The sequence below is a fragment of the Denticeps clupeoides genome, chromosome 5 (genome assembly GCF_900700375.1).
Source record: "Denticeps clupeoides chromosome 5, fDenClu1.1, whole genome shotgun sequence".
NCBI lineage: Eukaryota > Metazoa > Chordata > Actinopteri > Clupeiformes > Denticipitidae > Denticeps > Denticeps clupeoides.
Genome location: NC_041711.1, coordinates 25354691 through 25369431, shown reverse-complemented (window position 1 = coordinate 25369431; position 14741 = coordinate 25354691). Strand labels below are relative to the sequence as shown.

General features: G+C 45.4%; 1 protein-coding gene across 2 annotated transcripts in view; it reads right to left on the bottom strand.

The window, feature by feature from the left end:
- The window catches only part of erfl3 (Ets2 repressor factor like 3), a 40091-nt gene extending 32259 nt beyond the window's left edge, over positions 1-7832 (bottom strand). The window contains exon 1 of one of the 2 annotated variants that reach the window (XM_028979966.1): positions 7313-7832. In XM_028979966.1, the coding sequence (XP_028835799.1) occupies positions 7313-7334 (22 nt within the window). In that variant the 5' untranslated portion in view covers positions 7335-7832. Of the gene's footprint in view, positions 1-1590; positions 1802-7312 lie in introns of those variants that run through there. The other variant, XM_028979964.1, reaches the window with a different exon arrangement.
- Between the last annotated feature and the right edge of the window lie 6909 nt (positions 7833-14741).

Below are 14741 nucleotides of genomic sequence, written 5' to 3'. Positions count from 1 at the left end.
TACAGCTAAATTACACAGAGAGGCAGAGACAACAAAAGGAAAAAAGGAACAAGTTAGGGGGGTGCAGTGGAGAAGCGAAAGAAAGCAAGAGTGACAGAAAGAGAAGGGAGGGGGTGGTAATGGAAGAGGAGAGGCCACGGGGGTATTCCACAATGGAGCGGTGACCAAAAGATCATGAGATGGGTATGAGTGTGTGTGTGTTGACCATATTTTTTGAAAGCTTTGGACCCTTTTTTTGGACAAACACGACCAACGCAGGTTCCCACTCACATTCACACGGATGAGTGGTACAGTAGGCTTTGTGGTGACTTCCTTGCCATGACTTTATTAGATTTGTGACATCATATCCCTGCTCCCCGCCCTGCACATGCTCACATTCCCCACTAAAAATAGAGCCCAACTATTCCAACGGCGCAGCCATAAAGCCCCTTTCACTGGGGGGAGGGGGGGCTGATACTGAGGACATCCGAAATACACTGAGCTTCTTATGAAGAACATGTCCCCCCCTACACACACATGCTCTAGTCAGAGTCCTCTCTTTCAAAATAATGCTCCCTAGTGTCACACAAATACTCATGACTTTGAGGTTGCATTAGCGCTGATCAGGTGTGTGTGTTCAGACAAAGGATATGTGTGTGTGAGGACTGATCAGGGATGAGTGGAGCTCTTGTGCGCAGATCGGTTTCACTCACAGTGCCAATGTGTGTGAAGCGTGGCGCCACACACACACACACACACACACACCTTCGCTCCTTCTGGCACCAGGCCACACTTATCTGGATTTCACCACAAAGGGACCTGAGTGTGAGCAGCATGGCTGGGGGCGAACAGTACAGTACAGTGATACAGAGACCTACATCAGCACATCTACTAATGTCCACCTCACCTCACCCTCCTAAACACACACACACACACACACACACACACACACACACACACACACACAGTGAAGGAGGGCGGGGTGGAACACAGGGAGAAGCGAGCGACCACTCATGTAACAATGGCAAGCCCTTTAGGTAACCTGGTCAAAGTAACCCCACAAGAATTTACTGACTGCAATGAGACACACACACACACACACACATTGTATAAGCCGGAGAAATAATTTGGAGGACTTTACAAAAAAAAGCAAGGGTTTATAATACATTTGTGTAGCATATGTGGTTTGAGTGTGAAAGGAAGCCTTTGAACGTTTGTGTCTCTCTGTGTGTGCACATGTGTGTGTGCAAAGTCTTAGGCTGTTTTTCCCAGAATGCATAATGCAACACAGACAGCAGCGATTTAACTTTTGAGCTGGAATGTGGGAGGTCCAGTTTCCTCTGCAATAAAACGAGCACCATACATGTGTGTGCGTGTGTGTGTGTGCGTTCCTGTGTGTGTGTGTGTGTGTGTGTGTACAAGCCTCAAACCTGTAGCTACTTTATGCCATTATTTTAAATCAATTAATGTGCCAATATTCTATAGGTGCCGCCACGGTGCCTGAGGCAAACATGCAGCAGCTTCTAATGGGATTACAAATGAACCGAGTTAAAACACACACACGCACAAACAAACCTCTTTGCAGTTTAAGGAAATGGAATGCATGTCTACCGTTCCTTTTGCCAACACTAAACCAGGCAAAACCCCGAAACTGGATCTGGAGCACGTTCCGTTGTTCACTGGTGTTGGAGGCCCAGCCTGAAGCACTGCGGTGGATGAGGGCGAGAAGCGGAGCTCCCTCCAGGCGTGGCATCAGTCAGAGGTCAATAGCAACTTGCCGCCGTTGTGTGGCGGTGAGAGAGACATTTGTGTTGTTTTTGTGTAGTGCCTCCATCTTCCCTTTCCCCGAAGTGGCCGGGGTTCCCTCCCGTGACCTCCATGTAAATAAACAGTGACAGCGAAACGCTCAGTAAGTGGAATAAAACAGTGACAGATCATTAACAGACGGGCTGTGGCTGGAGCGTTCAGCTCTTTACGCGTCAGGCCGGAGGCCTGTTCCCCCGCCCGCGACCACAAGAGATAAGATAACTTATCGCCACCAAGAGAGAATGAGTCTTTCACTCTCACTCGCTCTCAAAGATTTAAAAACCTTCTCTTCCTCTCGACTCTACGAACACTTCACTCAACTTTCTCAGGCCATTCAGACGGTGGAATTCTGCGCCTCTAATTGTTTCAACATGTCAAGCGCACATTCCACCTCACGCTATGCACACTAAAACTCACTAAGCTCGGCAGCGCGCTGCTATTACACAGATATTACCAAACATACGCATGGCGACCCCCTCCAACATGTGATCTGCACTTCCTTAAACCCGGGCACATGCCACGTTGCACCACATGCGCACGAACCAAAAAAAAAAAAAAAACCAAACACACACGCACCTGTGACCTGCTGCTGAAAAAAACAACACGCACGCCCATCCCGTTAAACACACTCTTCACTCACTCGCACACACACTCTCTCTTCACTGATTGCCGAAATCAAAGTGTTCCTTATCAGCTCTTTAGTTTCAGCCAAGCCCGTGGACGGTCCTGCTTCCAACAACACTTACAAGCTGAACGATTCTCCGTGTGCTCCTAAATACACGCAAAATATTTTAAGCGTTTAGTCATTTTATGCAACAAACATTGCAACCACAAAGAAATCAAACACATCTCTGATCAATCCCTCCATGAGCAAACGCTAGCGGTGAAATATTCTGCTAATAGCTGTTATCCGCCCATCTTAAACCACTTCGAACGTGTCCTGACTCCAAAAGAAAGGTGGTGGGGGGGGAAGGAGATCTTTTTCTTTCTTTCTCCAGCAGCGCGGCGGAGGAGGCAGGCGCTACCTGTTCGTTTAACCCACTTCTGGGAACCGTCTCAGAAGCAAGTTCTGTGAACGCCCGGGGCGTCATAACAAAGTGCAGTGGAAGTGGCTGCTGACAGGAAACAGGCAGGGAAACTCTGGCCTGTAATAAACACAAGCAGCAGAACAGCAGTGGCTCAATACGACAGAGGCGTTTCGCAACCGAACGCCACCAATCTCGACACGCTGGCTTTAGGTCCATATGTGCAAGACACATGCTTTAGCGAATAAATGTTTTTTTTTCCCCCCCCAGGTAAATACATTGTTAGAATATATTAAAAATCAATATATTAAATCATATGATACACAGCTCTGATTATCGGTGATTATCAGGGTGGTAGTAGCCTAGTGGGTAACACACTTGCCTATGAACCAGAAGACCCGGGTTCGAATCCCCCTTACTACCATTGTGTCCCTGAGCAAGACACTTAACCCTAAATTGCTCCAGGGAGACTGTCCCTGTAATTACTGGTTGTAAGTCGCTCTGGATAAGGGCGTCTGATAAATGCTGTAAATGTAAATGTAAATGTGATGGTGACAGGTGTTGTGTCATTAGGGCAATAATAATATGTGTGAATTTATTTACTGGCGTATTCAGAAGATGTGTTCGGGTTGTTTTGTAAAGGGCCAGCATTGCTTGTGAAAGATCAACAGGTCCGGATTCAGATGGGACACGGCCGCTGTCACCGGGCATCCTGCACACGCTGCAACTTGGCCCCTGTGGGGGGAGGGGAGGGGCCGGAATGCAGGAAGGGGCTTTGGGGGGGGTTTCGGGGGGGTCAACAGGTCAGGGTCACACACATTCTTACTTGCACACACAGGGGCCTCTGTGCTCCCATCATTCCAGGGTAGAGGACACACGGACACACACGTGCGGTTGTACAAGCACAGTCTTAGCAGCCAACGATGCTAATACCAACACAGGGCTGACTCACACACACACACACACACACACTCTGCAAGCTCTACAAACTCTACTCTACAGAGCACACACACACACCCTATTGTTACAGAGGAAAATAAGCAGCGCTGTGTCCAGCACCAGAGGACGTCCCTCACAATGGAGACAAATGGCCTAACAACTTCATGCTAATGTTTGCTACTTCTCAGGCTGATTTATTTATACATTCTTCTGTATTTCAATGGCTGGTTCCTCAAAACCACCCATTCTGAACATTTTCATTTCACCCACACAGGCGACTCTTAACTGCATTTTTTATGCATGTGGTACGTTGGAAAGCTAAGCGTCTGAAGTGAGTAATTGGTCAATGTCCGCCAGTAGCATGATTGAGGACCAGTGGCCAGGCAGGTCCGGAGTAGGAGGAAACAAATTATTTTTAACAACTGCAAATGTCTTACCACCAATCATAGCTTGAATAGTAGAACAAGATAAATCACTTCCCTGAAAATTACAAGGAACATGGGGAAGTACACTACACAGTAGAAATGCACCCACATCTTGGTGACCATTCAGTGATATGACATGTGGCTGTTCTAAATGTGGAATATTTCAAAGTAACTTTTTAATCTATGAGATATCTTGAAACGAATCCCAACCAAAAACCAATAATCAAGAACAGAAGCGATTTGCATACAGAAGCATGTACGAGTGTGTTTCTGCACATGTGGGTCTGCTGTGGGTCACCTTATTTGTCACAGGGTGGACAGACACTACAAGCTGTTGCTGATAATGAGAGAATGAATCGACAAAACAGCAACAATGGTTCTGAACTGTGTGAAATAATGTTCATCACAATTAACAAAGGAACAGGAAACAATATGGCATTCAGATGCCAGGGGTCACTGCGCTAAATGCACACACGCATACAAAGACAAGGAGTCAAACTGCTTTCACATTTTATTACACATTACAGCGTTCAGGAGCATAATCAATGTATTTTTATATATTTAAATATTTAACATTCCATATTAAGGACCTTCTTCCGATTGAAAGCAAAAAGAACTCAACTGTCATGAAACGAATGTAATAACAAGGTATTAAGCGTCCAGAGAAGAGCAAGCAAACACCGAAGAGTTTAGTCATTCTTTCACACAGGCAAGCAGAGCAAATCAACTCCAAATGATACGCCCGGCACGGGCAAGCAGCCATTTTGCAGAAGCACACCTTCACAAGGGTGGCCAGGAGAACTCATGACTAACCACTGCTACTGACGTGGTACTAAAGAGGCGTATAAAGAAATCGGCCACTGATCCAGGGTCATGACAGGTCACGTCAAATGAACCACCGCGAGCTTCGAGGTCAAGGCAGACGGTGAGAAAGTGGTATACAATTTAAAAAGATAAGCCAGATAAAGAACTGTCTTCCTATTATGTTTCCTCTGCCACGCATTCTGATGAACCTGATCATGTCACTGAAGTGACATGACAAAGCACACGCAGTAACGAAGACCTTTTTCTGTTCGAGTGCCCATTGTGACTCCAGAAAACCAAAATCATGTAACTATTGCACAAGCATCGAATTTTGCAACCATCTAAAATCTGGTGGCATTCTGATCTAAAACCACATGAAGTTCTCCATAATCCGGGGTGCACAGGTCACCCCCCCAAAAAAAAAAAAAAAAAAACCTACAGTAAGGGCATAAGGGCAACAGTTTTAAAATCAAAAAGTCAGAAAGGTCTCTGGAAAATGAACACGGCCTCCAATTGCCAGTCAGACCTTTGAAGTACAGTTATGTGATGTCACTTTAGGATCTGACAGCGACTGCAGGTCTCATTGCAACCACATCCTTGACTTCTAACTGTACACAAGGCTACAAATGCACTAGATGAAAGCTAAGTGGGTCATTCACAAGTTGACGCGAACAAATGAACCCACAAGGCGAACAGAGCAGTTAGTGGTGAGTTACGTTGGGTAAAAAGGGTGGTAGTATGAACCAGAAGACCCAGGTTCAAATCCCGCTTACTACCATTGTGTCCCTGAGCAGGACACTTAACCCTACGTTGCTCCAGGGGGGACTGTCCCTGTAACTACTGATTGTAAGTTGCTCTGTTGCTCTGTATAAGTGTAAATGTAAGAAAAAAAAAAGCAATTATATAATTACTGCAGCATCACAGCGGCTGTTTTTTATTATTATTATTATTAAATAGCTTCCACGAGCGGTGTCGAACGTTTGCCAGACATTTGTCCCTTTGAAATTTCAATTAGGAGTGAAATGTATTATTCAGCCCATGGAGAGATTGGCACCGACGGTGACACTGCACTGTACACCACTACTGTGAATTCATATTTATATTTGTGAAATGTGTTAAATAAGCCTTCATTCAATAATCTGACATATATCACGTCTCAATGCCACCGTGAAATGTCACAAATCCTGGAAAGCCTCTAAGCCAGACAAAACGCAACACTGCGAGGAAAATTATGGTAAAAGGTTTTTTTTTATAGGGCCCGGAATAAGTGCAAGTGGTTTAAAATAAACCACTACAGGTTTTAGTGCATTGAAGATATTCTGATATACTGAGCGCGGCTCTAAATAAACGCAGCAACAGTTGGTCACGACAATGGCGATGATGCAGACGGTGATAAAGACGCTTTATCTTCCATAAAGTGTCACGTCGGATGCGATGAGTATCGTTTCGAGGACGGAACGCGACACCGGTGAGGATCCGCATCCTCCATCCCTCCGACGAAACTTTCCCGGATCGCGGCGTTCCTGCCGGGACCCTCCGGGGAATGAGTTGGGTGACTTTTACCACGAGTGGAAATGAAACGAGACGGGCGTACGCGGGCAGCGAATTCCTGGCGCGGGTTCCGCGGCGTTCCTGGGTGAGGCCCGCGGCCCGGGTGGCTCTCCTTCTTCCTTCTTCACTTCCTGGAGCGCCAGGAACGGACTAAACTTCGCACCTCCGGGAGGGCGGGCGAGCCCGTCCCCTGGCCGCCTCCTAATCCGATCGCCCTTAGGAACACGATACTATCGGCTCGTCTCTGTCTCGCTGCGTGGCGCGGACGGAGGGAGGGACGGAGGGAGGGAGGGAGGGAGGGAGGGAGACTCCCGGGTCGCCGGACCCGCTCCCAGTCGGACCAGTTCCCGGCCACGCGCACGTGGGTTTGGCAGCTAAAAAAAAAACTAAATAATAATAAATAAATAAATAAAGATCGCCAGCGGCGCGTCGTGTTTAACTTGGCGAGAAATGCGCGGGTCGCATTCAACAGGCGCCGCTTCACCGCGAATCGAACGTCCAAAGAGCCGCCGGGATTTTACCGTCGCGAAGTTGCGAAACTTAAAAAAAAAAAAAAAAAACGCGGCGGAGCCGCTAACGCTGCCGTTTGATCCGGCCAGGAGACGGACCGGAGGCCGATACTCTCGTCGCGGATAGTTTGTCGGGAACCCAAATCTCCTGCAACTTTAGCCTTTAGCTCGACTTCAGCCTGGACACCGGAGCCGCGGAGCCCGGGTCCGTGTTCCATTAACCGGCGTGAGGAAATGGACTCTCGGCGCCGTGCGGTGCCTGTTCGCCACTTACCCGACTCTCCCGGGGTCTTCATGCCTGTGGCTGGTTAGCGCCGCACGGTAAAGAGCAAATATGACGAGTCAGTCCCGCAGGGGGCAAAAGTCGGCCCGTCTTGTCGATCGACCCCCTTTCGCCTGAGAAGCGGCTGTTTTCGGCCCAAACTTTTTGTCCGCGGAGGTGCGCCGGAGCGCCGACCCCCCTCTCTCCGCACTCCGGACGGGTCGCTCCCCCTTCAGACGCTCTCTCCCGGAGCCCCTTCCCCGGGTTTTCCGAGTTCTGTCGCTGGCGGCCCGTCCCGTGAAGTCGCAGGAAGACGCACGCGGGTCCTGACAGAACAAGCCCGACTCCTCTTCTCCCTCGTCTCCCTCCCTTTTTTTTCCGCGTTCACAGCCGCCGCATCACGCCGCTACTTCATTCCGGCGTCCTGACATGTCACTTCCGAAGCAAACTCTTGCGGTTGAAATGAGCGCAGAATTCTTCCCCCGCTCTTTCTCTCTTTTCACGGACTTTCTGCCTCCTCCGCTCTCTCCCCCCCCACCCGCTCCGTGTGCGCGCCTCTCTCTCTCTCTCTCTCTCTCTCTCTCTCTCTCTCCTCCCCCCGGTCTGGCCCGGTCTCTCTCTCTCTCTCTCTCTCCCTTTCTCTCCCCCCCCCTCTCTCTCTCCAGTGTCGTGTTGCTGCACGGGGCCGCCCACACGGACCAGGGAGGACTCGGCCCGAGTCACGCCCACTCGCCACGAGCCGGGCTGGCGTCACTGCAGCACGCGGCGTCGCCATGGACACCGCCATAGCCACGGTCCGCGGTGGCGTCACATCCGCGTCCTACGGGCCGCCGCCGACGATTAGCGAATCGAGCAAGAGGCGGCGAGTGCGCATCATCACGTCCGTTTACGTCAGCAACAAGTGCTTTTTTTTTTCGAGAGCTAATTATCCCCCCTTTTCGTTTCATTTTTATGATAATTGCCCACATCAGTTGAGAGGGAATATTAGAATACGGGGTAATTACCTAGTGATTACATCAGAGAGGGAAATCTTCCCTGAAGATTTAGACGTGATGAAGATATTAGAGCTGCTCTTTTGACATTCAGATCCCTGTTTGACGAAAAGAAGCTGTAACAGGGAATTAGAAAACCTGTCTGCCTCTAGATGGTTATATACATGTTGATGAGATTGTGTGTGTGTGTGTGTGTGTGTGTGTGTGTGTGTGTGTGTGTATACTTTTCCCTTGCAGGGTAAATGACTGTGTCGGCTTCCTGTTAAATCATTTAAATATGTACCTGGTGCACGGCCATACGCATCCTGTTCTGCTGCCACCAAAGTGTCTCGTGAACCGTGAAAGTCACTTCTGTGTTGCATTCTTTATTACAACTTTGGTTTTCCTAGGGTTAAAATAAGCGGTTGGCTCTGTCGAAACTGATGGTGAGATGAAGATGGAACCAATCTCAGTCAGATGTTTAGTTTTTGGGGATCCATTGTATTGCGTTGTGGAATAGTCAAGTCTTTTTTTTAATAAAAGCTGACCACCACACCACATTGAAAACTAGTTGTGGATAAAGCCTTGACAGTGCAGTCAATCAAGGACAGTAAAACAGTATTTGAACATACTGAATTCTATTTGATTATTTGCACTATTCAATTCTAAAGTTTTCATCAGCTGCACTGTGTGGAAATCTGTCCTGGGATATCTCTGTTTCTGTGTTGAACTATATTGCACATTAAACACAGTGGACCAACTAGATGGTTAAACTAACAATGAAGCCGATTTGACTCAACTTTTTTGTGTAAATTGACAAGTATATAGATGGACAAGTATAATTTATACAATACAGGCCAAAAGTTTGGGCACACCTTCTCATTCAATGTGTTTTCTTCATTTTCATGACCATTTACGTTGGTAGATTCACACTGAAGGCATCAAAACTATGAATGAACACATGTGGAGTTATGTACTTAACAAAAAAGGTGAAATAACTGAAAACATGTTTTATATTCTAGTTTCTTCAAAATAGACACCCTTTGCTCTGATTACTGCTTTGCACACTCTTGGCATTCTCTCGATGAGCTTCAAGAGGTCATCACCTGAAATGGTTTTCCAACAGTCTTGAAGGAGTTCCCAGAGGTGTTTAGGTCCTTGTTGGCCCCTTTGCCTTCACTCTGCGCTCCAGCTCACCCCAAACCATCTTGATTGGGTTCAGGTCCGGTGACTGTGGAGGTCAGGTCTCCACTTTTTGTTAAGTAAATAACTCCACATGTGTTCATTCATAGTTTTTGATGCCTTCAGTGAGAATCTACCAATGTAAATGGTCATGAAAATAAAGAAAATACATTGAATGAGAAGGCCTGAACTTTGGCCTGTACTGTATATTTGTCTCATTATGATAGGACAATATGCTTTATATTGTTTATGTTTTTGTGTGCTATCACACTTTCCTCTTGTACTTTAAACGTACAGCAAAGTGAAGTGAGAAGCAAGAGGGCAAATTGTTGGTCAATATGGTCCAAAGGACAACAGCTTTTCACCCCCCACACTTAAAAGATAAATCTGCTGCATCACCACTTTGTCAGACAGAGGCCAGAGCACATTACACCGTAGCCCTGACCCTCGGACAGACTCGCTCTCAAAGGTCAAAAACCCTCCTGTGAGTTTCAACACAAAGGCAAAGTCCAAAAGGTAGTAAATGACAAAGAACACGTACCAGCAAAAGCTAACCACTAAAACCGCCAAGTGTGCCCTAATGACACACATCCCATGCCAGTCTGAGTGATTTTTTTTTTCCTCAAACAAACAGAAGCACAGTGACCCTTCCTGAGAGGAAGCACTGGCCTGGTGTTGTTTATTCCCATGCTAGTGCACTCTCTCCAGGAAACAGGCTCATCGTCGACTGATAGTCATCTGAGCTGCATAACTGTGCCTTTTTGTGTCTGGATCCTGCCTGCTTTCCCCTGAGCTTGAACAATATGGCAATGAAGATAGAGCTGGTCTTTCCCACGGCCAGGTAGGCAACAAGGGAGTAGGCAGTGAGTGGTTTTTTTTTTTTTTTTGTGGGGGGCTGTGACAGCCACGTTCCCACTCCCACCCTCCCTGCTTGTTATGATGTTATATAAGTAGCAATCTCACCTGAATCTCAAACTGGCAGCTGTCCCACATGGTATGGTGTATCTCCATAACCATTGCAGATATGCAAAATTTCCCAGTGGCCATACATTTGAATTCCAGGCTTTAAAGGTCCCCTAAACATTAATATACATTCCCCTAGCCTGTCTATGGTCCTGCAGTGGCTAACAACGACAATAGGTATAAAGATCAGATAATCTGATCTGGAATTTGTCACCTTATGTCATCAAAAAGACACTTCAGATATATTAATAAGGAAACAATTAGACCTACAAAAAAGTTTTTCATCATAGGGGACCTTTAAAGCATACTATGAATATTTCTGTGTTATTCATTGTCATCCCTGAAATATTAAAATCACTCAATGATGTCAAAATAATCTTCTACATACTATGATGCAAATGATATTTGAGGTTTAGCTTGATTTTCATTTTGAAAATCTATATGGTAACATGGCTTGGTTGGGTGTGTTATAAGACCCCTAATTAATTAGAAACAATTATATAAAATGATTAAAATGTTCTGTTCAGTGCAATCCGTGGAAACTAATGATCATTGTGCTCATTTGAAGTTAATAACAATTTTATTATAAAAAACACCAGCAGCCGTAGCTCGTAATGAGAGTGGGGGTTTGTTCCTCTTCACTTTCTACATTTTTACTGAACTCTTGTAGATGTGTGGCATAATATCTTCTCTCTTTCACTCTTTCCGGCTCACTTTCAGGTGAAGGGCCCTTCAGCATCCCCCTGGCTCTTTAGAGAGGAAGTAGGGTTTGAGAGCAAAGGGAGAGTGGGAGATAGGAAAAGGGAGAGATGGAAAAGGAGAGTGGGGGGGACGGAAAAGAATGAAAAGGTTGAGGGTAATGAAGTGAAAGAGCTGAAATGGAAATGAACGAGTAGCCGGAACTGTCTTCCTCCCTTTCGCCATTGCTCCCCCTCTTCCTGCCTGTGTCTGTGTGACTCCCACCCCATTACCTTTGTTCTGTCAGTCCTCCTCTCACTCACTTACTAAAAGGTAAAATGGTAACACAAGAGCAGTGGGTGACATTTTCAGAGATGTACAGCACGGTACATTCTGAGCACTGATAAACAGTGTTCTCTCTGTCCCCTTCTGTCTGTTCTCTATCCCTCGCTCTCTTTCTCTAGCCTCTGCACCATCACCCTCTTCTCACACTTATTTATCCACCCATTCAGTGTCATGATTTTCCCCTGCCTACCTCTCCTCCCCCTCTGTCTGTCGTTCTCTCGTGTCAAGTTTCTCGCTGTGTGGTAAACTCAAGGTTATTCGCCTGTGTGAAACAGCACAATGGAAGTTGCATTCTCTGTGTGTGCGCTGACACACGTCTGTGTCAAATGGTTTATTCTAAAGATGTTTACAGACCTCATAAATTAAAGTTTTATATTCACCTGTCACAAAAATGACAGCTAAACAGCTAAATATGAAAAAGACAACAGAACCCTGTTCAAGTGATGGTGGAATAATGGTGAATATATTAGTTACTTTTACTTAAATGAATAGCCTAAACAGACTAATAGCTTGTTTTCACTTTGACAGCCTGAAATAACAAGGTTACCTGTTGCCATCATGGCACAATGTAGTATGTGTGACGACTAGGAATGTAACGAGTCAGCTAATTCAAGATCCATTTTGATGGGTACTATTGAAATTACAACTAAATGTTTCAAAAATTTGCGATTGAAGAAAAAAAGATTTAAAAATACAACTGCATATCAACACAAATCTTGATTCTGTTAAACAGGAAATATAGCCAAGCATAAACATAAAACAGTTACTGTTCCTGTCACAGATGTAGTGCATGGAGCTTGGTCACAAGCGTATGGTCCAGTATGTCTTCAGGATTTTGAATAAACAGAAAAACAATTACTGTTGGCTAGTTTCCAGTATTTTGAAAAGAAACCAACCTTTTGAGTCTAGCAGAAGATACGTTTTAATTATGATTTATAAACAAAGTTTAAAATGGGAGGAGCCTATAGAGATGACAGTAAGTCCTCAATTCTGGATTATTCTCTCACCAGTATGTCACAAGTAACACAAGGCATAACACCAGCAGTGTGGGCAAGATTACTTTGGAACTGTAATTCATTACCGTTAAAAGTTACCAGATTTAAAATGTAACTCTTAACCATTTTGGAATTTTCTTATCTCCCAGTGACCACTGCTTTCAATAAATGAATGAACATTATGAATGAACCAGGGTGGTAGTAGCCTAGTGGGTAACACACTCGCCTATGAACCAGAAGACCTGGGTTCAAATCCCACTTACTACCATTGTGTCCCTGAGCAAGACACTTAACCCTAAGTTGCTCCAGGGAGACTGTCCCTGTAAATACTGATTGTAAGTCGCTCTGGATAAGGGTGTCTGATAAATGCTGTAAGTGTAAATGTAAATGTAAATTATAATTGCTCAATTTCTTCTCCTTCCTTCAGTTACTCCACAGCTGATCAGCCGGTCTGGCTATCCCGACAATTGTCTTGGCAAATGTTTTATGCTGGATGCCCTTCCTGACGCAACATTCCTCATTTACCAAAGCTTGTGACCAGCACCAAGATGCATATAGGTGGTAGTAGCCTAGTGGGTAACACACTCGCCTATGAACCAGAAGACCCAGGTTCAAATCCCGCTACCATTACCATTGTGTCCCTGAGCAAGACACTTAACCCTAAATTGCTCCAGGGGGACTGTACCTGTAACTACTGATTGTAAGTCACTCTGGATAAGGGCGTCTGATAAATACCATAAATGTAAATGTATATCCCCAGTGGCTGGGTTATTATAATTCATAAATTTAATAAAGGTACTATAATAACAGCCACCACAAGGTCAGACTTGACTTGACTCAACTATTTAATACTAAAGAGCATGTAAGGAACTTTATCATTGTTTGGGGTTCCTCTGCCCTTCCTCACCTCTGTCCCAGCATACCAGCACCCTTTTACTGTCACAACACACCTGGCAGGCCTATAGCATCCAACGTTTTTCCAGCATTTTCCATGTGGTGTCACGGTAAGATGAAATGGTTGTATTAAAGCACTGTAATCAATGTAGAAACACCGCTAAAATCAACCTCTTCTCCATCCTGGATCCAGAGTCTGCTTCAATGCTTTGTTTCTATTGGTAGTGCAACATTGCATCACAGCGCGCAAATTTTAGCTTTGGCAACAATGTGCACAGTGTTTCTATTTCTGACATCCCCTTACCTTAAAATGGCAGAACACTGACTTTAACCCTGTAGTGATAGCTTTTGGTGGCAGGATACAGTGGGTGGACAGTCCAGCTCCAACATCAGGTTCAATGTCAGGACCAGTGACTTGCCACATTTAACCAACAACGTTCACTTCACTGGGATTTATAGGCGCTAAGCACAAATACCACTTCCATTTTTTTTCGCTGTATCACTATAATTAAACATATCGGCAAGGTTTTGTATAAAATATTAAGATGTAACTAAAATTATAATCATGAATCTTTCAGTAAGTAACTGTACTTTAATTACACCTGTTACATGTAACACATTACTCCCCAACGCTGGTTGACAGACACCTGATTTCAGCCCGAAATCATTCGGCCAACACACAAACACTCTTTCACAAGGATCAGGGGTAGCTGAAGTAGAGAGACGTGCTTTAGCTAGTGAAGAAAACAGTGAGTATTTTCCTCCCTGCACTGGAAAGGACAGCTTGTGGGTGAAATGAAAGTTTCATCCCTGTATTTCTTCATTTCTGCCCCAATCTCCACATTTGAGACACTGTGACTTTTGGCTCAGAAAAGGTCCCTCCAAGAACATCTTCCAGGGCTGATTTCTTCTTGCAAGGGGCCTGTTCCAGCTCAGCTTCCTGCACCATCCCTGTCAGGACAGATACTTCTGCTGCAGGAGTGGTGTCACCATGAAATGAGCCCATAGACAAGGATCACATCTTTCCACACAAGCAAGCAACACCAGGGAGCTTGAAATAAAAATAGGATTTATGAAGTCCAATCTCAAACAGATACAATCCCCATCCTTCCCCTCCTACCCTCTCTCTCACTGACACATGCACTCTACCAACCTACCTGTTCGTAAAAAAAGTGCATAGTTCTCTCCTTCAGCATCTTGAAGACATCATGCCATTGGTGTGGTTCTAGAAGAACAAGAGTTCAGAACCTAGGGACCAGTGCAGTGCACGCTAGAAAATTTCCATGTATCTGTCTGAAATCTTTGGATAAGTGTGGCTTTCTATGTATGTTATTTGCTACTGTGGAGGAATCCTCTTCTTTGAATGTTATCCTCTGCTCAGTCATGTTCTTGAAGAGCAGTTTTTTATTGCAC